Source organism: Bombus huntii, chromosome 2 (genome assembly GCF_024542735.1).
Source record: "Bombus huntii isolate Logan2020A chromosome 2, iyBomHunt1.1, whole genome shotgun sequence".
Classification (NCBI taxonomy): Eukaryota; Metazoa; Arthropoda; class Insecta; order Hymenoptera; family Apidae; genus Bombus; species Bombus huntii.
The window spans coordinates 11784154-11810038 of NC_066239.1; the positions used below are offsets into that span (position 1 = coordinate 11784154).

At 38.4% G+C, this 25885-nt stretch overlaps 1 protein-coding gene across 7 annotated transcripts in view; it reads right to left on the reverse strand.

Moving 5' to 3' along the window:
• LOC126876673 (fat-like cadherin-related tumor suppressor homolog) overlaps window positions 1–25885 on the reverse strand; it is a 497189-nt gene that overhangs the window by 38185 nt on the left and 433119 nt on the right. For all 7 annotated transcript variants that reach the window (XM_050639586.1, XM_050639582.1, XM_050639581.1 and 4 more), the window contains exon 6: window positions 14283–14344. In XM_050639586.1, coding sequence (XP_050495543.1) covers window positions 14283–14344 — 62 coding nt within the window. The remainder of the gene's footprint in view (window positions 1–14282; window positions 14345–25885) is intronic.

A 25885-nucleotide genomic window follows, 5' to 3' on the forward strand; every position in this document is an offset into this window, starting at 1 on the left:
ATTAGATTCCTAGATACATACTCCCATTGTCTCTTGATACGTGATAGCTCCCTGACTCCCCGCGTACGAAGTTACAACAGGGCTGAAAGATATTATCACAGGAAACACCGTAGTAATTGCGGTCGTTAATAATTAGAACTGGCTCGAGAGGGCAGACGGTATCGAAGATCCGCTGACTACGACCGTCGCCGACGCTCCGGTATTTCTCTTAATTGTCTACTTGTTTTTGCCCGCGGAGGAAGTTTGTCTTCAATTAACGAGCAGCCAGATCGTGTAATTAATAACCATAGCCCCGAAGGCGGTGTTCGAGAACCATGGCTCTTACGAGATTGACTGCCGCGAAGTTTGCGTTCTGCGGAACGATTTATCGAGATACGCGGATCCCGATATCTCTCTGCCTTCCTCGGTTTGCTTGGCCGCGAAGACGCTTTTAAATGGGACAACGTTGATGAAGTTTCAGTGAAACCGTCGGCGAGCCGACTAGCCTCGAGCATACTCCCGCTTTCTGCCTGAAATACCAAAGTCGAGCTGGAATTCCTATATCTGCTGGCTATTTTTGACGTTTCTGGCAATAAAGTATATAGTCAGATTCCAAGATATCAGAGCCTTTCGATTTCTGTCTGAAAATTCTTACCTTCTCAGTGTACCCGTGCGATATCATGGCAAATAACTCGGATTTTTACCGAGGGAATACATTCTTCGTACGGATGAAATTGGATTTTTATGCGCTTTATATTGCACCGCTTGCGTTTTAGTTTGGATAAGGGATTCTATATTAGGATTTGCAGTTACGCGATTGATAAAATGAGAGTTGATGCTCGATGCTTTCAGTTTGTGTCATTAGAACTCGCAGGTAATCAAAATTATTTATCTAATTTTAAGTTCTAAAGATCGATAATGTTTGCCGCGTGAAATATAAAATACCAAGTAATATCAAATACTCTAAAATTAACAGTAATTTAATCTAAATTGTTATGGACCGTGTGATGTCATTATGACTCAGCGATACAAACTACAATCTAAATTAGAACCGATTCTCTCACTCCACGTACATATGTATTCCTTGAATACAAACACGAAGGAAGATATTTACATCAGGCAATCGAACAGCCTTTATAAAATATAAAATATACAAATGTGCAATACATGCGAAGTATGGAAGAAATATAGCAATCGAACTGAAATATTTAATCAAACAAAAATCTATATTCAAAAACGCTGCTGTACAAAAAAGAAAGGCGAGTAGTTTAACGAGTGATATGTGTTGTACATATGGCGATACAAGGGAGTGAATGGGCACGAGGTCAAATCATCGCCAAATAGGCTCCGTGGAAATCAAGGCAGCCATGAAAATCGCGGATACATAGCCGCTTTAGAATTCGAGACAATGGTACGTTGAAGCGGGTGGGTTCACGCATTCCCGTATTCTCTTTGTGTCGGATTTTTTTCCGCGGCTGCTTCGCATTTTCTCCCGATGATCGTCCGACCGTACCACGCAGAACGCTCGCGGCCAGGCGTTTTCCATCGTCAAGATTTTTGAATAACCATTCTGATTAGTTCCTCCCCTTATACTCCTCGCTTCCTTGCCTTTCCCAACTTTTCCTCTGATCCGCTATTTCTTCCCTATCGCCGCTTAACCGTCTGTGCTCCTTCATTTTTGGAAACCGTTGCCAGCTATTCTTCTGTTTTTGCTACCGTTTATTGCCGTACCTATGTTTCTTCATCATTATGATTCTTCGTGCTTGTAGTCTGCTATTTTTCACCCTCGCGTCGGTCTTTCTCTATTTTTCCATTTTCCTCGATGCCCGTATTACGCGTATTCTACTATTTGTGCTACTTTATGTCAACCTTTATGGTTCTCTGTTCTTCCTCCGTGCTTCCTCATTCCTATAACGCTCTGGTATTATATTTTTTGGACATTCTTGTGGTTCTTGTTTAGGAGCTTCTTTTATCGGCGATACTTTCTATTTTTTTATTTTCTACTGTTGTTGTTAGTATTCTTTTAAACATTGCCCTTGCGCTGATGATTTTAAACTCTTGCTAGCTTTTAATCTTTTACTTTTTCACGTAACTTCCAAATCTTTCGATTATGTAGAGATCTTTTTACGCACCATTCTTTCCATTCTGTTTATCGTGTTTTTAAGTACCTTCTTTCGACTTATTTTTCTAGGTACACTACTCATTCTCTATTTAAATATCTTCGATTCCATTAATTTTTCTATTCTTCTCCTATGCCAAACCTTCTAACTTACTTGGATAACCCGAGCAATAAAATTTGTCTATAAAATTCAGTTCCTATCATTCCATCTTCTTTTTCTTTTCCACCATCAAAAGTTACTTTCCAGCAGAAAAAAGAAAAGAAACGCTTTCACGCCGAGTCATAACAGAGAACAGAAAAGAGAGAAGAGAAAAGAACAGAATAACAAACGTATTGTCAGAACATCAATTTACACCGCCACTGTGCAAGCTTCTCGAGAAAGAAGCGCTTTCTCCCATCTCTTATTTCGAAGCTCGAGCAAAAGAGAAACGTGTAACGAGACGAAAATCAAGCGAGCCGTATATATGTACACGTACATATATTATATCCTCTGGCGACGAAGCACGTACGTCGTTCGTGATGACTAAGCGACCGAGTGGTTTCACGAAAAAATACCTGGGTAGACAGTTCAATATCTAGGCCCATGGTTCGTTGTCACGGAAAAGAACACTAACATAACGTAAAAGACAGCGTTCTAGTAATTTGACTTTACGCTTTATCGTCGAAAGGATAAACGTACTTTTCGCGGAAACAATTTAAAGACGTTCATATGCACGCGACATAATTGACGTTTCGTTAGAGCGACGGGAGCTTTACACTTTCGTAGTTTTCTGCGTCAGCGCGATGATAACAGTGTATCATCGTTCGTAGGATCTCGAAATGCAGAATTTTTCTCTTAGAAAAAAGATGTCTTTTTTGTGTACTCCTGATGAAAGGCGTTGCGGTATTTCATTTTATTTCTACTTCGACAATGCAAGCAGCAGAAATCAGTTGGCATCGAGTATATTTCCTTAATAAAATAAAAAATTTCCATTAACCGGTTAAAAATAAAATCTAGTAAAAATTCAATATTAACTACAAGAGAGTCAATAGTAAAACCTAGAGAACTCATAAAAATATACTGTTTCAACAACTACATTCCGAATACCATTTATCATACAAGTTCAAACAAGAACACGTAAATACTAAAAAATAGAATTACTTAAAGACAGAATCTTTTTACACGTTCATTTTCCTCCACGTACTTCAATCCCTCACCCGTGTATTCTTCAATTAAGAACGGTGTTTCACGCGTTCCCGTTCATCAGTCGCCATTTCAAAAGAATCCGACTTGCCGCGACTCAAAGCCGAATAAAGACCAAGCACATTCGAGACCCCTGTGTGTTCAGTACTCCCTTAAAAATCGTCTGAGTGTTCTCCGCCCGTGTATCCTTCTTCTTTCGCAGCTTCCTCTTCTCTTCTTCAAACCGTCATGTGCACGAAAGCGGAGCTTTTCATTACAATGCGAGAAGAGTTCAGAAATATAGCCGGTTGTCGTCATAACCGGTGTGCAAAGGGGAAAGAAGAATGTCAATTAAGCGACTTTACCGGCCAGTTCGAGTGTTCATAGCGCGTAAGGGTTCTTCGAGAAGCTGAGTGCCATGAAAGAAGAAAGACGGAAGAGAAAGAAGTCGATGAAAAATAGGGGTGGGGGAAAAGGAATTCGCCGTTGCTGAACGAGCCTTTTTCGCCGCGCTCTACGATCGGTTCTTTCCCTTTTTTTTCCCTCCGCTCCTCTTTTTGTCTGTCGTCGTAATACGTGACCCTCCTTTTGGTTAACCACCTTAGAAAGACGCTGAATACGCGCGATATTTTTCCGTCATGGTGCAGCAGCACCTTGCGACCGGAAATTGGCGGGCTCCATCTAAGCAGCTGAAAGCCATCGTACGCTATACGAGACACAAGGAATCGTGGTAATGAGAGAAAGCTGTAAATGAGCTTCTTGGTCGGTTTATGCGAATAGCTTGTCAGATGTCATTGCTACGAAGCCGTTGAGTATGGTACACTGGAAGGCGTTTTCTTCGCCGATGTCCAGATAACGCTCTTGAATAAGTAGAGTAGGAAGATATTGGTCAGACGTGCGTAGCGTTTCTGGATTTACGACAGTGACAGAAGTTTCATGATTTTGAAAGGTATCGTACATTATTATCTTTGCTTCTAAACAAGTTTTCAATAATTTCTAAACGCGTTTTCCGGTTTTGCTTGCCTCCCTATCCTCCCTTCTTTCTTTACTTTAAATCTTCTTACTTGCATACTTTTCTCTCTTCCATATCATCCTTCTTCTTCCTTTATACTATTCCTTCCCTCACAAAAATTGATATTTCTACAGACATACTTCTCAGTATCTTTAACAGTGAAAAACTGATTGCGCGTTTTTTCAATTAGCCACAAGCATCACGTAATCGACAGGCATTTTATCATCCTGGAGGCAATCTCGAAGGACGTTCGCCGCTTGTATCGTTAATTATGTCGCTAATTGAGTTTACAGGTGGAGGACGTAACGCGTAAAACCGGGTGTAAAAACACAGGCGAAGGATAAAAGGAACTGGCTAGACGGCGAGCGTCCTTATTAATGCACTTGCTACACGTCGGAAAGGTTCAGCTGCAACGGCGCTGAAATATTTTAGCGCGTGTCGCGCGACTCGCGCGAGAAACTGTCAGCGAGGCGGGGACGGGACAGAACGAGATGAGGAAAAAGCATGAAAAATCGGGGCTATTAATAAAGCCGTGGCAAAAAGCTTTCGGCGTGCTCGGCCGAGTTGCACGCCGGAGCTAAGCTGGATAGCTTTCACAGTTATGCGTTTCTACGATGCAATAACTCGGATGTTGGCTGTTGTGCTACAAGTAATTTTCCGGTGAGATACATCCGTTTTGTCGAGACGTAAATCTTCTTTGTTAGGAGTATTTATTTATCAAGAAGATCGTGCTTTTCTGTATCTCGTGGTATCCATAAAGATAGAACTCGGTTTTCAAAGGTACCCGATTGATTGGTTCTACGACTTTCCCTCAAAGGAGAAATGTGTTTTCGTGGTACACTCGAAATACGTTACGTCGATGAAAACGTTTTGTATGAAATATACGACGGAGATTTGTTTCCGAGATCGTCTGATTGAACACAATCCACGGTTTTACATTGGCTAGGTGTATGTAAATATATGTAGTTTTGCGATATCCTTTCTGCCATTGGCCTTCTTTTAGCCATTGGCCTTAGAATTTTGAATGCATGATGTGGTTTAAAAGATTCAACAAATTCAGGTTTTACGTCTTTGTATCGAAGCTTTATTTTCACTCCAATTTTAATATTTAAATTTAAAGCGAGACTGTCGTTCACTATGTGAACATGTATAAAAGATTATATTATGACGTCATACATCCTGAGAATATCAGCATCTCGATGCAATTCACCAACCTGTCACAAACGCAAAACACTATGTTTACTCCGTTCCTCTATGATTTCCAATTTTTGCTGTAAAATCTCGCAATAACAGTCTCTGTGTACACGGGAAAAACAAAATTCTGTAAATATTTGTCTATCTCCTCGACATCCCGGAATGAAAGTCTGCAAAAATCTCTATAGATAAAATCACAATTTGCCAATTAATTCCGCGAGAACAATCAGCGTTTACGCCGTCCAATTCCTATCGGTGCGACACCAAAACAGCGACAAACGTCTATCAATGGCTGTTCATTATCCGTTTCAATAATCGTCATCAACTTCAATTTATCGACAAAAGGGAAGGGCTTTACGGTATCTTGCGCGTACTGTGCTGGCGATATTGCAACGTTTAAATATTTTCACTGGCAGCAGGTGGATATTACGCGTAATGCGTTCTCGATCGAAGTATATCGCGGTGGGGACGTCGTTGCATCGATGAAATTCCCTACGAAATACGCGGCAATATATGATACCAGTGCACAAAGTTGGAGAGATAGATAGATAGATAGATAGATAGATAGATAGATAGATAGATAGATAGATAGATAGATAGATAGATAGATAGATAGAGATAGATAGATAGAGATAGATAGATAGATAGAGAGAGAGAGAGAGAGAGAGAGAGAGAGAGGTGCCTGATATTCGTTCAATTAACGAAGAATCTGCAATGAGAGAGTTTAAGCCCATCCGTCGATCATAAATTTCAACAGTCTATAGCGTGAGTAGATGCTCGAAACTGTATCCGGCAGACACTTGGCGTCCTATGCCGTTGGTAAGCAAGTTTCAAGTCTACTTCGAATACCGTCGGTCGAGTATCTGGAAGCGTGCCTCGTGAATAAGATCACTGAACCGGCCCCCGAAAACCTGGAGCCATCAAAACTCAGCGAGCCTTTCTTCGATCTACGGAAACGGGAAACTTTGCTGCCAGAATTCGCGGTTCGTCCTTCATTTTCTTTCCGCGTTATTTCGCTAATGTTCGAGCTCGAAATATGAGAACTTCGATGGGAAAAAGAAGCGAATGAAACGGATAAGATGAAAATTGACGAAGGTTGTGATATGGATGAATAGGATGTAATTACGTGAGATAGTTTTCTATAGCGATTCTTTATTTCGTGGATGATTTGCTTGTATTCTTGTTAAAATGTGGAGATCTCGTGTTCATAGATTCGGATGAAAATTTCAAACAGAGTGAAACATGATATATGTTAGTTGTTTTCGAAAATTAATCGAAATAAATAGAAAACGAATCGTTTCAAGAAAGATAATCATGAATTAAAATATTTCTTCAATGAAGCTTATTTTTAAGTTATTAAGCGACTTAGAAGAATATTAAAAATAAGAGAATTTCGTTTCCGGGATTTTAATCTCCAACAGTTTTAATTACGAAATGGGACGAATAACTATCAATCTCCTTTCCTTGTTATCAAAGGATCCTCTGAAAAGCTTTATAAAATGAAATTTATTCCCTGTCTCAAAGAGAGTTTTGACGCTTTTAATCTCTAGATACAAAGTGCACGATATTATACATTTGATTTTTTCCTTTTATTAAAAGTTTCTCAACTATATCAATTTATAAATTACCCGAATATGGTTTAAAGGGAAACTTTCATATGATCCCTTAACGTTAATTGCCTGTAAGCAGTAAACTCCTAGCGCAGAGGTATTCAGGATCATGGTTCCCTTATTGTTCTAGGCAATAACCGTGCAACAAAGCTTTTGAACGACCTAATTTTCAATAGAAGAGGTATTTACAGGAGTTCATAGTCTCTTATCGCTGTAACGGCGAGTTGTAGCACGTTTAATACCAAGATGAAGAATCTAGTTTTTCGAGTAGCCTACTATAATAAGATGACTGAGCAGGAAGTTGCTAGAATAGAAACTGATGAGATTCTCTCACTCCTCTTGCACACCAACGTTGTGCAAGTCAAATTTTAGAAATCCTTTGCGACTGTACGTTGGTTAAAAATGTGGCGCTTTAACTTCCATGCAAAATTGCAGGATTTAGAACCGGGAATAAACAGTTCTTTCGACCAGGCCATACCCGTATTTTAAAACGGATTCGGCCCTTTTGAAAGAAAAGGTGGTTGCACGGGGCTTTAGTTGCGCTTTGAATAAAACGCGACGAGATTTCCCTTGACATATTTTTATTTGGTTACGGGCATGTTTATATTTAAATTTTCAATGGAAAAAGATTATTGTAATGCACGGGTAATTCCAATGGTAACCTAAGGGTGTCTGTTCGTTTCTCGTATAGTAGGTAATTTTGATTCGTTTGCTACTATGTAAAAGCGATATCATTAACCGACGTTGTATGAATAAATGTGATTGAATTCCAAAATGATATATATGACCTGCCCAAAAAATAATCCTTTCAATCCTTCAATCTTCTTAGAAGTACAATTTTTCTTAGGTCTTTGCACACTGGTCCTGGTATTCCTTCTGTTATCTTTCAAAACAACTTGCGGAGTACTTTCTTCGAATCGCTGTACTACCGTGTCCTCGCTAAAGAATTTAACGAATTTGAACACAATTTCAAGTTATCCTTTCAAAATTTAAATTTCCTTGCGACAATCGAAGTAATTCGAGGATTAACGTTAGCAAAATTATAGGCAAATATGTATGTTTTATCCAATGATGAAACGACAATTGCATTTGCGAAACAGAATGCAGTTATTGCGATTACTATTATCAATGATTACCCTAATAGACTTTGGGAGCAAGAAGCGAATATTAACTTGAATCGTGTAACCGTGACTCGACAAATTTTCGACGTGAACTAATTGCCGTTGCCATAATTTAATATTACCGGTGCAAGTTTTGGAAGTGTACATTTGTTCCCTAGGTCGAAGAGTAACCTTAATTCGTAGTCATTAGATGAGCAAAACAGAAATTATATGAATGTACAGCTTAAAATAAAAAAATTATCGGGAATAATTCCTGCTTTTGAATATCAACTGATGAAATGCGATTATTAGATTAGAAAATTGAGCGATGCGCGATTTATGGTTCAATAATGTGTTTGATTTATTAACCAACCAGTCAAACGTCAAATATCACCACTCAACATCAAAACTGAATATTTGTTAATCAAACCTTTCGAATGATATCATTATAAGAGATTCCATTTAAATCACATATCTTCATATATTATAAATCTGTAATTAATTATGCACGATCGAAATAATTCCATGTTGTTATGTATTGAACATACCGATTATTTGCATAGATAAGTATATAGATAAAATTTGATACGATTTGATTGATATTGATTACCCGTAAATACATTTTACCTCCTTTTCCTTTTCTTCGAAATATAAATAAAGTAATAAATAAGTCTATGAGTAATATCGATATTTTAGAATCGAATCATGTCGATTTTTGCGAAACGGCGAACGATTCCAGGATTTATCGTGTTCAAAAAGCAGCGGACAGCACGAGTCGAGTTTCCGTTGCGGAGGAAAAGCGGTTTCTAGTTTCCTGCATGCCTACGAATGCGGTAGTCGAGGCTCGTAAATTATGAAGCGGAATTATGAAAAAAGGCACGAACTTCGCCGACGTTTCTGCGAAAATGCAGCAACGCACGAATCTACGTACGACTACCATGTATTCTGGTCGAATAAACGAATTTCAGAGGTGCAGCAGAATAGGGATGAAGCCAAAATATTAAGTCACCCCATAAGCGATTTTCTTTCCTAACTTATCCACGAGAATTTGGATTGTATAAACAATTACCTATTAATATAAAATGTTACTTTAACTATTTAACCTTCCTAATCATCGATACCGGTCCAGTTGCAGAGATGTCGAGATTTATCACTTCAGTGACAATTAATATCCTCCTATTATAGTAATTCAATTAAGAAGACCCGTGTCTCTTCCTGCAGCATGTTCGATTAATTATCACGGGTCGCTTATGGAAAACATAGACTGCGACGATAATTGGGTTAATTTTATAGGAATAACGCCGAGTCACCTGTACGATAATTAATTATTGCTTCAACGAGAATCGCTCGTTCTTTCTCTCCCTTTTCTCCTCTTTTTCTTCCTGATTTTCTTCGCGCGATTTATTAACGTCGGCCATTACGATCAACTAACGATGCTAATACAAATTTGTATTTCAAATATTAAATATCGTTCTGGATCATTATTTCGCGTGGCAGATTAATTTCGGATATAATCAGAAAGAGACCGGGCTATTTGCATTGCAAAGTTCCGCGCAATATGAAATGTAACTCGAACGAATCTCGATGACGTTCTCCACTGGATATCCTATTTCCACTAAATTAATGTGATTTCAGTGTGGCGACCGTGTGTCCCCTTAAGCTGTAATTATTCGTTTCACAAGGTTTTAACACGATGGTAGAATTTGATAATCGTAATTTATTAGATCGTCTGGAAAGTTTTACGTGAAAACTTCGTTGACGCTAAGTACTTGTAGTTTTATGTGCGTTTGATTGAATCTCTGATATATTGCTATAATCGCTGGCGAACACGCAACTTCTTTGTTCTAAATCCTTCTCGTCTCTAATGTTGATTTTAGTCTATAGATATTATTGATTATTATAGCCATTATTAGACTGCGGATGTGTATGCAAATTTATATTTTTATGAATACAATTAGATAAACATGCACATTTCAATATATTGTATATCTCTGCCTGTTACATACATATTTATTTATCATACGTATTTATCTACTTGAGAAAATATTTCCAGCATGATGTTGACAAAAAAAGCTGCATATTTTAAATTTAGAAAGTTTTGGTATGAAAAAGTTCACAAGTCACACTGAATATGCGCATACTATTATATGTACATGTGCCCACCAAGTGGTTACAGTAGTGGTAACAGTGGTTTTAGAGGAAATGCTTCATAGAGCAGAAGTTTGAGAGATCCTATGGACCGTAGATACTCCAGACCGCTTTTGAAAGTATCTGGAGGGTGTTTGAATCTGAATTTCATTTAGGGAATACAAGCAAGAAGTGGTTTAATTTATTCAAATTTTTTAATGAATATTATACGAAAGAAACAGGCAAGTTAAATTTTAACATTCAATAATTAATTCCATGCTGCCAAAACTATGCATACACGATGATACCAGCCACTTTGAATTTCTTCCACAAACATCATTTTCAAAACTTTCCCTCAAAAACATGCATTTACCATGTCGCTGCAGACCCATTTCAGCTTCGACTTTCTTATCGATTGATACTTGCTACGTATCATGCCACCTTTGATCGTTCCGTTCAACAGAGAAGTAACTTGCATCTCGATGAAAGAAAATTTTCTGATTAAAGTAGACCTGGAAGCTAGAGACTTATCCTCTTTGTACGAGCTGTTCAATCTCAATTCTATTACGAACGTACGATCTTGAAATATCTATGCACCCGCGAGACGATGACACTAACAGATAGCCAGTTTCGAGAGGCGGAACTTCAACCTTGGATCGACGACGACAGACTAAACAAATTTCATAGAACAAGTTTCTAGTTGACACTGATGTTTCTTTTGCTAGACAACGTATAATCAAGTATCGTAACTTTTACGCGGACACTGTGTAAAACATAGCATAAGCATTCGTCCAATATTTCTCAAATAATTTCTATGCTGAAATGGGGAAGAATATTTAAAGGTGAAATGTTTGAAGACCAACTTAGAGTTGGTTATTGTTGAGGCAATACAGCATAGACGAAGATTACAAGGAGTTTCTATGATTTTTTAGCGACAACATCAACATCTGGTAGAGACGCGAGTATTTTTAGAAAATAACCCACTTGTTAAATATCTTCACGCAATATCAAACATCAAAACTAAATCCTCAAATTCCACAATTCGAACAATACCGTCATTCGTTCGATTCATTCCTCAACTTGATGAACTACTACAAATTAATGAAATAAGAATCCCAAATAGACTGATATGTAAGCAACGCGTCCCACCAACTCAATTCCGTTACGCAATCGAACATATCGTAACCGCGTGACTTAATAAATTTTATCCTCTCTTGAAGATCTGCTGTATCGGAAACCGATGTGGTTGTCTACGCAATCCCGATCTATTGACACGTAAAAACTCGTTATCGGGGCTGGAAAGCATTCGTCGTCTCTAGCAGCGTCTATTTATCTGTAGCCCTCGGTGCGGCCGGGAAAGCTTTTTCCAAGATTGCTATACCACTCCTTTGCTCTTTCCATTGTAACGAAATTCCGGTGTTTCACGACACACAGACGCACACATATACAAATATACGAAGCCTTATAGAAAGACACACGGCAGGGGAACCAGGCCGGTGCTCTTCCTTTAATCCGAACGCGAAGAGAAATCCCTGAGAGCCCCGGATGACGAGAGAGCCGCAGAGAAATGCCTCACCTTGTCCCGTCCTTGATTTTCTATCCACTCACTGTCCGACAGTTTGCTTTTCTTTCCTTCATCCGTCCATTTTAGTATCACTTCCTTTTTCCTCCCTTTTCTAACACAATCTCTCTCATTCATCCCTCCGAGAGGAGAGAAGCTCTCTTTCGGTGTTTCTCCGAGGGAATGACACCCTTAAAGCTGGTCCTCTCGCTTTCACCGTGCGAGACAGGAGATTCTCTCCTCATTTTACTTTTCAATCTTCGGGAGGATGCGATTTTCTTCCTCATTTCCAGTCTGACAATATTAGGGGATGAAGCGAGCGAATGGGTACCAAAGAGGGGGTAAGATCGAAGGGTGGAACGGTTTGAGAGATTCGCTAGGAGGTGAAGAGGGTGAAACTAAAGAGATAGAAAGGGTGCATCGGTAATCGACCTATCACCTGTTTGCGTTAGCACGCCGTTAGGAAATTCGATTTACCTTAATGACTTGCTACCATTCAACACTTTCAAGATTCCTCCCCCTGAATGGCTTTAAACCTCTGGACTATGTTTTCTAGTGTTTTGTATCTTTTTTAGCGATTTCATTTGGGTGCGTAGAACGCTGCTTCGCCAGAGGCTATTTGAGAATGCGAGAACGTTTTAAACTCGGGGGATGAAATGAGCCGCTATCGTGTTTTGGATAAGGATTCGATGAGTTTTCCATGCTTAACTGTTACATTATGGAAAGTGACATTGCTTAATAGAATGGAGGAAACCAAACTTCTTATACCGTTTTATACAGAACTTTCGCTTTGTAGACATTTTTCTTTATTTTCATTGTGAGCGTACCAAAGAAAGTTTGAGAATTTTCTATCTCAGGTATCCCAGAATTTTGCATAACAATTAGCATACGAAAATATGTAGCAATGTTTGTAGTTATACTGGGTGTTACAGAATACATTTTCCAGCCTCGCAACATACACTCAAGCATATATTACGTTTTACGTTGCCAAATGATGAAAGGGATTAAAAGCAATTAGTCACTACGTCTTGCAGTAAATTACTAAATTATGAAAATATGCGAATAGTCTCCTAATAATGTACTCGGAGCACGTTACAAGAAGCCATGTACGATACTTAATTAAACATTTTCCCCCTTAAATAGTATTTTCTAGTCGTAATTGAAATATCAACATTCTACACATAGCATATAATCATTTCAATTATACTTTCCAAATATTCGCAGATTCACTATGGTAAATTAAATTTGTACATTCGTTAATCCACTTCCTCACATTAAGCTATATTTCAGTCCTATTAGCTTCCCCTTCCGCCATTTCGATTAACAACCAGGAATTATTAGAAAGTAATGAAAAAAGTAGTTTGGTTGGAGCAATTAACAAAGAACCTCTAAGCCCGAGCAAAAAGGATTTAGAATCTGCATTATGGCGTTTCATCGCGATCTGAGAAATTCGGCGTCGCCTCGTCATGGCCTGACTTGCGTGAATCCAGCTTAACCCGACCACGGTTCGTGTGCAAAGAGCCAACTACGCGACCACGTACACATCGACGCATGATTATACTTAGCGTAAGGTGATTATTTTGCTGAAGCTACTTGGGAGTCGGACAACTAGTATTAAGCCGGGTACGGTATCGCGTCAAAACTTTCCGGGATCTGCTGGTAATCGCGTCAGAAAATAAACGATTAAGGGGATACAGAACTTGTGTTGCATACGAATGCACCGTGAAAAGGACCTGATTGTAATTTTGAAAGCGTAATTTATGAATTTTGTGAGGCACGGCTTAGAATTCGAGACATAGAAATTAAATAAGGGTTGCTTACCACGTGAAGATGAATTTCTATTATACGATTGGGAATTAACGAATTTTGTAGCTATTGGATCCAATTAAATCTAGTTTATGTGTTTAGCGCAGTATAATTTAGATTTTCATATAGGAATTAAATAAGATTGAGTTTCAAGGAATTATACACGATTGAATTTTCTAGATGTTCCATATAAAGAACCAGAAAAAATTTATGAAGAGTATGTTTAATTGAAAATACGTACATGTCACGGAGAAAATTTAGCGGAATGCAATAAAGATGTAAATTTGCATTTTGATATCGTTTGCATATTACGTGCATACGATTAAATATACGTTCGAATTTATTTCCAAAAAACAAATCCTGACAAAAATTAATTTCAAATAACAAGTTTGCATACAGGTTAAATACGTGGAATGCCATCAACCTGCAATTTATGTATCATTCCGTATTCAATGTAACATGACCCGTTCGATTAATCGCAAGACAACGACGCGTCACCCAAAAAATCCAGGACTCTCACAAATAACGGCTGATTCATGGTCCCGAATCAAATTTCAATGTATACATTTTCTTTTTCTCCGTTTACGAATAATAATTCGTATGCAAACTCACCTCGAGAACATGTTCCGCTTGGTTTTCTCGATCGAGTTTCCGGCCGCTGGTCGTGATCAAACCTGAAACATAATTAAATAGAGAATTAGATCAGCAACCTTAATAAATCCCGATTAAACGGTGTTTCAATTAAGGTTTCTGGGCTGACGTTTTATCGTCGAGTACCGACCGGTAAACCGACGCCACCGAGCAAACCGGAGGACAATTCTCCGTGGCAATTTACGGTGAAATGAAAAGGCCTCAATTAGCGGGACAAAGATTAGCTCGATGCCCACGGTTTCCACGAAATTATAGCGTTCAGATTTCACCGGAATCCCGTCGAACTCGTCTCTCTATTCTTTCCCTCGTTGTTCACATTTTCTCCCTTCACCTCTTTTCTCTCGTCTCTTTTTCATTTTCTATGCAATTACGCATAGATATACATACTGTAGCTGCCGAATGTATTCGTGCATTTATCGTAGAAAATTTGTATGAATATATTATGTGTGTTGTACAAGATTTTCTGAAACTTCTGAAATTTATTGGTAACAAAGTATATATTGCAAGTATATATACATTTAGTAAAAAGCTGATATGACACGGATAGAGGTCTTAAATATATAATTAGTGCTAAAGATGGCCTCGTTAAATATTATAGCTTCCCATAATGTATATATGACTGCATAAATACTTTATTGGCTTTTTCAAACTTTGCGAACGTAATTATGATAGCCACATCTCATTATAGTGCTAGTGAAATTTCAAAATGTTTCTTGTAGCACACATAATATTACAATATTTTCATAAAGAGATTCCATGTCTGTTTAAATACTCTCGAGTGTCACTGTATATTTACGCACATACAGTATATTTTATTTCACACCCACGATTCAATGCACGATATTCAGGGATTCGTTTGTGGTTTCACTTGGCGAAAATTCGAGGACTAACGATGACCGACGATGGATATGCCGTTCCGTTCGTTCAATTCGCAGCGAAGAACGAACGGTTTTCCGTCACAGCGTGGAATCGAAAAGGCTCGAATGCCTCGCGGACACCGGGCGTTTCGCGCATCCGTCTGCTTTCGACGAGTGTCGTCGAAAAATAATTGAGGGAAGGGGAAAAAAAATGAGAGTTTCGGGTCTGGCATTGTCTGTAGCCGAGCTTCGAACGTCGCCGATCGAGAAACGTCGACGTGGTAATTGGGTTTCGGCCTTCTATTCGTCGCGGAGACCGTAACAATTTCGCGGCAAATTGTTCTCCGCGACGCGTCCCTTCTCGTTTTTCCGCCGATGTTCGTCGCCAGAAACGAAAGAAATTCGATCCGGAGAAAGACTGAAAAGGGGAAACGTTTCTTACGATTGATTTGATGCTGCACAGATGGGAGAGAAGATTAATTATTTATAAGAAGAATGGATGATCGAAATGAGACTGAAGCGTTGATATTACCGTTTAAATGGGTTAAATTAAAATTTGCCCGTCGATGAGTAAAATTAAAAATATATTTTTGACGAAGAAAGTGTAGAACGAATGTTCTCTTGTTCGAATAAGTCGAAATAAAAATTAATTTGAACTGTACTATTTAGTATTATTGACTCTTGCAATGAATTTTGTAACGACTTCTTTTGAAAGTTAGAAAGAATCTTCCATTTCGTTAAGCTACACCTACAACGTAATAATTTTAACTATGTTTCAGTATGTAGCATCTACCAGAGCAACTTTTTGACAGGATGACAGAAGATTTAACCGGATGCAGACAGTTTCCGGACTCTGAGAACGTTTCTAAAAGCAACATTGCAGAACAAAAACGAAGCCCCTGAAAATATTTCCAGAGTACATTGTCCCGCGGTCGCATTCCTTTTTTTCTGCACATTCTGCACGGTTTCTCCGGCTTCCGGCAATGGTAGCAAACGACACAGATTTTATATTTCAACCGGAAATACTAATCAGGTTAAGAAACCGCATGTTTCTATTTTGCGAAGAAGCGAGATGTTTGGCACGCGTGCGCGAAATTTACCAAACCTCTGATTCTGTGCATTCCATTACACTTCAAGTGGGGAACGCTTGAATTTCGTGGATGCGAAATATATTGAACGCGGCTGTGTTCACGAAGCTAATTATCGACCAAATTCATGCGCTAATTAGAAAGCTTTATCTAGCTCCTTGAGGTCTGATTTATCAATAATATTATCAAATATTGCGTAAAAATGAATTGTTGGTTAAATTTCTGTAATTCAATCGCAATTTATTTTCAAATATTCCCTTCTTCTGTTGACGTATCTTTTGTCTACTACTTTCAGAGATAAAAAACAATTTACAGATACATTCGTCCAATAATATCCACATATAAATTTAAATTACGTAGCGAGGCTGTAAAAGAAAGAAATTAATTACAACATTGAACATAATTGACGAAACGAGCATGAATACCCAATTAGCTTTTGGCATGGTAAAGAATCAATTACAATTGCAAATGAAATTTTCAGTAGGTAAATGAAGATTTGTATACATTAAAATTCGAATAGATGCTAACAAAGTTCGACCGTTTCGATATTCTTCAACTGTATAATTCAGTTTGGTTACTGTTGAACAACATCAGGATCATATAATCTATCTTTTATAACGAAATCAAACATGTCATTTATGACGCATTTCAACTAATATTCAACAGCTGCTTGCACTCCCAAATTTTCTGTAAATTACATAAAAAATGCGCAGTTTACTAATAACAAAAGCTCGTGCTTGTGTGTATTATATATTTAGAAATACAAAGCTGTCGGATCATACAGGGCCATCAACACAAAATGACGATACGCGTCATTTGATCGAATCGAGCCTCAGATCACAATCACGGGTCGACATAAAAAATTGACAAGAAACTACAGTACGGTCGTCAAATGCAATATCGTTGCTCGAATACGATGCTGGTACGACGTATACTTTTCTGGCCAAAAGATTCGACGTGGTAATAAAGGTCGACGTTCTGCCAACGTGCGCTTTTCTCGTTGGAATCACTGGTGAAACGAGGAAAAGGGGAAGGTTAGAAGGGTGAGATGACGCGACGAATGTACAGGGTGAGTCTGAAAGGCTGTTGGAAAATTTACGAGGGTGATACACGCGTGTCAAAGCTAAGATATGTAAACGACAAAATGGAACCACGATAGAGTCGAGTCCTTTTTCGGTTCGCATTGCAGTATCCAGCTGGAGATGATTTTCGTGTGGTCACCGATATGGAGTTGGTTTTTATATGGAATTTAGAGAAACTTTCGAATAACAGAGTGAAAGAATGGATTGATGTTTTTTTGATTTTTCTATAGTTACGTAACATGAAAATTAAAATAGTTCTGAAAATGCTCTATTCTTTCTAGGTATTTAAATAATTAATAATAACAGATACTCTCTACGATTCTTTTATATTTATTAATTATTGGATTTTACTGAGATCGTTTAATTCCTATATTCCTCTTGTAAGTCCTTTTTTATTGAAGAAATATGTAACAAAAGCTAAAACGGAAAACGAAAGATTTACATTAAACTCCATTATATGCATACCAATTTAAATAACATTTTAATATAATGTACGTAATTTAATACGTTTAATGGCGCTCTTCCGATTCAAAAACGATCCAAAAACTCTTACAAAACAAGCTACATTATTTCTATTCCCATGATTCATTCGCATCACCCTCTAGGCTCGATCCACATAAGAAAAGAATGGTCACGAGGAACGAGAGATCGTCGAAAAATAAAGTGAACAAGACGAACTGAAAAAGAAAGGGAAAGCCTGATACCGGTAAAAACTCGACGACGAATAGAAAAGTTCACGACGTAGAACGCATTTAAATAATTGCTTTTCGTTTTGGTCCCTCGGTCTCATCACATCGAGACATCGTCGTCTCGACTGACTCACCCGAATGAACGCGCGGCTCGTCACACGTAGACAGCTTTCTCCGCGAGAAATTCGTTATCGGAAATCAAAACTATTCGCGATATTATCGACAGTACTATCTGGTTCCGCCGATATACCAAGATGTGCCGCTATCATCAGATCAGAACAGATTTATTTTTCGTCTCCCCGGAGCACAACCGACGACGTTCATCCCCGAGATCTCGAAGCCCGCCGGCAGCTTACTCTATGACGACTGCTAAAAAATGTTCCGTGGAAAACCGTGGGACCAGCCAGCTTCCCCGGAGAAATTTTTTCCCCTGCACAGTTCACGTCGCGTCGTCGAGCGTGATTTCCGGTGCAGAGTGTCGCAGAGGTTCTTTTCACGTGCATTCGAGGAACATCCCCGTCGCGTGAAAATATCGCGACTGAACGAGCAGTGTTGCGTATATGGGCTGCGTATTTGAACGAGGAAAAATTGTGAATCGAAGTTTGAGAAGGGTTTTTGGGGGGGCAGAGAAATGTTAGTGACACCTTAGAAATTAGAATTGTATATACTGCGTTATTGATCAAGTTTGATTTATGTTAAAAATGAATTATACACTATATTTACGTTTGTTACGACTAAGCCTAAGTGAAACGAATCGAAATGAAACGGATGTGTTTTTATTAATTTCCAATTGCGTGATGATCGAAGTCTTTTTTAACGGGTTAAATGGTCGCATATTATTTGTTAGTTTCGCGAACACTGGTCGTAATCGAGCTTAAACTTTAAAATATCGTACAATATTCAATAACATACATTCTACAACAAACTAATCCGATACCAAAACGAAATGCAGCGCAAGTAACAAGTTGTAATATTATTGTAGCGTCCCGATGAAAAGTGGTTCATCAAGCATAATTCATTTTCATAGAATTAGCACGTGATCGAAATCAAGGCAGAACTCGAGAATCGGCAGATTTATCGCGGTCACGTGTTATTTAGGTATGCAAATTACGCATCTTGCTCCACAGATCGGTAAAGGTGAAACTCCGGCGAGTTGAAGGCACGAAATCAGGACGCTTGGAAATTTAACGAGCGCCGGTACAATCAGAAGCCGCCATTGATCGCGTATGAAGAATCGAAACAATTGCTACCTATCGACGTGTACGTATCGCTTTGAATTGCAAATGCGTCGCGGGATCTTAAAATTCGTGCCGGATCGGCTGGTGTTTTTCGGTCATGTCGGGCTATCGACCTTATTCCATCGGTTCCGATCGTCGAATAAACTCGGATAAACTCGCGAACGCGATTCTAGAAGCTCTCAATCGACGACATAGGACTTTCGTATTGAGTTTCCACGTGAACAGGTGTTAAACGAAGGAACGAGCGAACGGGATAAAAATAAAAGAGCGAAATCGCAGGGTTGAATGAGCCGGGCTGAACACGCTGGTTGCGACTGAATTTCGCGCTCGAAATGTGTGACGAGAGTTTGGTAGAAGAAAAAGTAGATTTACCGAGTTTTATATTCATCAAGTTAAGGATACGCGAATAAAATATAGCTTTCGTCATGTTTGCAGGAAATTTCAGAAACTTCAAATATTTCAAAAGCATAAAAATAGAAACAATAAATGACCAGAGAAACGTATAAACAGATAAATAAATATGTATATTGGAAACTAATAGTTAATACTCGTGTGACGATAGCGTCGCGTCACAGGTCATCATATTGTTACGTAACTTTGTATAATAGATATTAAAGTATCACGATTTCAAATAAAAGTATAGTAAAATTTAGTCAGATTCAACGAAGGATAAAACGAGGAGTACATAGTTAAAAGCTGAACATTGAAATGTGAATATATTTCAAAACGAATTGAAAATATATTAATACAATGAAAGTATTAAAAATGTACTAATGATCCATTATTTTGCATAAATATAAAATTTCGATTCAAATATCTTTTCAATTGCACGAATAACCAAAATAATATCCCTATCGCCGTTCGCCTGTTCGAATACTCGATTGCAGCAGACATAAAAAAACCTTTTCGTGATAAAACGCGATGTTCACCGGATACGACTAACCTGTTTCACTGGCGCATGTGTACACACAGCTTTCCCCGGGCTGCAGCGTATTACACAGCCGAGAGAGCCGTGGTATCTGATCTAATCCTCGCAATAACATTCCCAAAACGCCGTGATTATCCGTTATTATTTCCTGTGTTTCTTTAAATAAAAACAATACAGCTGGTGAACCGTAAACGTAACAACCGCGCGAAATTAGATCGCTTCCCGGTGACTGTCGCGCTGTAACTTATGCAATCTCGTCCGTAGTAGTCGGCTCTTTAAGCAGCGTTTACGTTAGGCAACTTTTGCTCGATTGACCGAGCCGATTGATCGATCTCGAATCATTGAAACTCAGTTGAAAGTTTTCTCGTGTAAACCAAATTTCAATCAAGTGGAAACCTTCGAACAATTTGTGATCGCCTAAACTGAAGTTATCCATTTGTCCACTTTTGATCCAACGATTTATTTTTACGTCACGTAATTACGAATTGCGTTAGGCTTCGCGATTTGTTCTTTTGGTTTCCGCGAACTCGTTCGTTCTGCTTTTCGTTCGAATCGGGAACGGTTGAAGAAAGGAAATGGAGAAGTGTTTCGTTACGTGCGCGTAATTGCGATAACGAACCTGAGGGAGTTATGCTGTACAATGTACATGCGATTTCTGACCTTCTTTCCGAGTTGATTGTTGGGATGTTTTATGGCCGGAATCGTGCTGCAGTTCATTGTGCAGTGTCTTTTCTTTTTACTGGATCCTATCGGCCGACAGTTCTTTCTTTCGTTTTTATATGCGAATGTCAGAGATGTAGCGAAGAAGCAGTTTTACTTTGTTAGAAATTTGAGAATGTTACGCGTCGTTAATAGCAAGCTTATCTTTGTGCAAAAGAATTTCCATTTGTAATCGAGTACATGAGATAGTAGCAAAGTTTGAAAACAGAGTATTAATAAATTTACAGATCTAGCATCTCATAAAAATGCATAAATATTATTATCAGAGGAAGAATTCCATTTTAATTGATACTCTGACAAATATTCTGTTCTCATATCATTAACATTCGCCTATTTTCAAATTTACAAAAATTCCTATAGCAAAATATCCATTTATAATCAGGCGAAAATCCAGAGTTCATGTTTCCAATTTCCAAACTCGAAGCAATTCTTGGTTCGATAGTAACACTGAATGAAATAGACATAAATTCTAGTTGTTTTATCATCACCACCATCAGCATCAATCAATACATTAAATGCTTATTAACGAGCAAATAATTCATCTTGGTACCTCGCGTTCATCTCTCTTCCTATCAGAAACATTTACGATTACCTCCGGCCAACTCTCCATTCCCTCAACGATAATTCATAGAATCAGGCATCGCTACCATCTTGCGTCTTTCGATTCCCACAAAGGCCGGCGATTGCATCGGTTCACAAATCGCCGAGCGATTACAGTACGCACGCGTGCGTAGTTCCTAATCGCAGCGATCAATTTCGCGTTCGCGAGACGAAGAGAAAGTACGCGTATAAGCATACGTTTATACCTTGCAAAATGGCCAGGGTGAAATTCCCGGCTAAACGACCTATCTGTTCTTCACGCACGATCATCGTAGTTACCATGGCGATCCGTAGGCTTATTTCGAATCTCCCCGGCTTGTTTCTAAATCTGCGTATTCGCCGACTAAGCAGAATCCACGTAAACGTTCATGATCCGTCGGATATTCTGATAAGTATTTTTGACGCACACTTCTCGACTACTCTAATGTTAGATATGTTCTACTCTCGCATCGTACAAGATACTGCGTAGTTTTGATTACAATTTTGATCGCTCATTTTTAATTATTTTTTGTATATTGATGTTAAATTTATAGATTAACGCGTTGACCGCCAGCCGGATTTTATATATTTTTCCCTGGTAACTGTAATAGATTGAAACATGCTACGATATAATATTTAATTTTTGCAAAATATTACGTTATATTGACAAACTTCTTTTCTGACAATGTTGTCTAAATCATCCACATCATTAAAAAATTTTTACTTCATAAAATTTATCTTATCTTGATTAATTTAAAAAATTTAATCGCACGGGCTATCAACGATCTTGACAGTCAACGTGTTCGTTGAAATAAATTGATAGAACGTGTGGAAAGATTATTCGCACAATTGACGGATAATAAAACATAACTTTAAAGAACGCCAAAATTTCGAAGCAATTTCAAGAACTTCCTATATCTTCCTATTCCTTATTCCATCAAGATTCAAGCATCACGGAGCTCCATCAATTTGTCGCTCAGCAGCCGTAGAACCGTCAGTTCTGTGAGATCGAAATTCATTTCCGACGATCCTGCGGATATATCCTGGTTGAACCGCGGAAGCCTAAAAGCGCTTAACTTCCAGCTACCATTTGATCTAGCGTGCTCGACGCATCGAATTCCCGCTGGAGATCGCGAAATCGGCTTAACGGACTCGACGACCGCGTTAAACCACGCAACGTTTTACGCAACCCTGTAGTCTCCTACATATTTATCCGAGATTATTACGCTTTGTCACAGACGATCCACCGGATAAACAGCTTAGAGAAAAAGAAGCAACCGAATGCGTTCGCGTTTCACTTAATCACTGTATTAGGTTAAGTCGCGTATACACACGCTGTGCAAATGGTTTCGTGCATTGTTGATGAAAGGAATATGCCGAGGTCGTATTACACTAATCTTTTGGCTCGTGACAGTAATTGCGAGAATCAGCAGAAAACCAGTGTAAATGGCACAGATTCTTTAAAACCCTTTTTGTTATAGAGGAAATTTTGATACGAGAAAAATCATTTGAAAATATTAATGTATTGTGGCTGTGATTACATTGTACTATGTTTTCTGGCGAGCTAAGAAAAAATTATAAAAATATATTTTATCGGAATAAATTATTTTTGTAATTACTGGAAATCTTTAGTTTCTTTATATTATTTAATACCAGTTCGCTATGCATGGAATTTTGAATCAAGCATTTTAATTATTTCAGCTTTTGAATATTATAGGTGGATCGACTGATTATATAACCACTCTTTAAAAAAAATATTAAATGGTGAGAATACTAATCATTAAAAAAATACAAAAAAAAATAGTGAATTATGAAGTTAGTATAAAATATTATTTAATATTTGACACGACGAAGAAATAAAAAAACCAGGATTCTATATATTCCCAGGTTAAAGGATCAAAAAGTCGAATTTCTAATCTCTCACAAATTTCATTAAAAAATGTAGGTCAGCTGTGACTAGTCTGGTGAATATAAAGAGTAAAGAAGCGAAAGTATAAATTCAAAAGATTTACTTTTAAATTCGATCTCCAGCAGGCACACGGTTCTCAACATCTTCATCGTTTCAATCTCATCATGATTTCACATAAATAAGGATCATAACCTCACCCCAATCCGAGATCCACTTCACGCATCGAGGTATTCACCTAGCAAAAAGCCGACTCTCTTCATCTACTTCAATCCGGGCCAGCGAACAACCTCTTGGAATCGTCGGTACGTGCATCGAAACGCGCGATACAGCGAACGTGCGAGATACTTTGTGAATCATGGAGTACGATTTATTTTCAAGCCATTCGGCCAATCGAAACATCGTTCATTCCATGAAACAAAAGTGGGATCAGTGACTTTTCAACGTGGCAACGATACCTATATCAAATTCTATCGAAAGGAAAGAAATAAACTAGAAAATATGAATATACGAAACGATCGGTAGCAACGCTAGAGATTGCGAATGTTTATGTAATTTATGGGACATCTAGGTACGAAAATGTATAGAATGTTCAAAGTTTTTAAATTATTTGCTATGTACGATTCGTGGATTGCAGGTAGAATTTTGCTTATTAAATTTAAAAAAGGCTATATCTCATACGTATAATAATAATAATTCTCAAAATATTTTCTGGACAACTGGACTATGGTACTGTCTGTATTTCTCAATGATTCACACGAAACTCTGTTTTCTCGTTAATTATATGACACTTTTATATATCACATGATTTTCTGAATCGTTGCTGACGTTATCAATAAGTTACCATAAATCGCAATTCGTACTGGTCTCAACAGAGAAATTCTTTTTAGACAAATTTTTATCCTCTCGATTTTTATTATTAAAAAAACAAATGGAACAAATCTCTACCTACAGGTTCGATTTCTCTAGTTCATAGAGACACGAAATGACAGAAAAATCCGTAGGCTTCTTATCATAGTGTGAATGCACTACAGAAATCGAAGATGAAGAACCATTTCTCGCGGACCAACGCGGAATCATTGTTCGATAACCCAACGACACTCGACGAGATACGACTCATTTTTTATTGACCGGCGTTCCACTCGTACGAGCATCGAATGGCGACTCTTCTAGCCCGTTTTTCGTTTCGTTCTACAGTTTCCTTCGGTCACCCAGTTCGTCCTCGACGCGTACATTTTTCTCCCCTTATCGAACGCAAAAAAAGAAAGAGAAGGAAAAAGGTAGAGGTGTCTTTTCGTAATTTCTGGGCCGACAATCCAAGAACCGTGGAAAGTTTCCCGTGGCTCGGGAAGACTGATGAATACGAATCAGCGGACGGTCGACTTTTTAATTACAAGCCGTCTTCTACCGGTGTAAGCAATTTTCCGCACCGCCTCCCATCGATCTTCGAGATGACTGGGAATAAATGACCGCTTACGAAACTTCTGGAGGAAAGGCGATGCCGCTGCGAGGTGAACGTACACCGATTGAATGAATGATGTGTAATTCCGATTTGCAGAGACTTTCGTTCCGCGTTTGCCCGTTTTGTAATTAACCATTGCGAATTTCTTGCAGAAAATTGGGATGACGAAGAAAACGAATGGAACGATCTCTCGATTTTCATCTCCAAGATTTATTCGTTCGAAGGTTATTATCAAACTAAACTGTAAAAGCTATAAATATCTGTCTTAAACATCATTATAAGCAATGCAACTATCGACATTTATTTACTATAAAATACTAATGGTACGTATGTTTCGTATGCGATATCAGAAATGCAGACACAATCATAAACATAAAGAAATAATTATTTTCCGAGATATTCGTTATTTTTTTACATTATCGAAGTATTAAAATGGATTTAATATCCACACTGCGCGTTCAGAATTATCCTACCTCGTTATCTCCCTATAATTTCGCTCCATTAATAAACCGTCAATCATTATTTATTAGCAGTTTCCCCTTTTCTCTGGTCTTCTATGTTCCGGGAAAGTGACTCGCGTCACAGAAGCGGAAGCGTTGGAGTCATTGTTTTCGACTTACGCGATAACGTATGCAAATTCGCCCGATCAAGCCGCGCCATTCATTATTCATCGTTTCTGGTGGAACGGTTGTGTTAGCCCGCGAAATTACGAAACGATGAAAAGTCAGAAACTCGTTATTGAAAGGAAAAGGAGAAGAAAGTAGCGGGACGCGGTTATATTACTGATCAGGGGGTGTGAAAAAGTGGAACTGAAGATGAAAGGGCGATGATACTGCGCGTAAATAGGCACGCGTACACCAGACGAGTGAGAATCAATTTTAATGCGGGACAATTTGCGATACAAATTCGATTCGACCCTCGGTGAATAATCTTGGCGGGCCAGCGACCGATTAAATCAGACTTTCAAATGAACCCAGAGGGGTGAAATTGGACTTTTAATTTGAGCGTCGGCTTC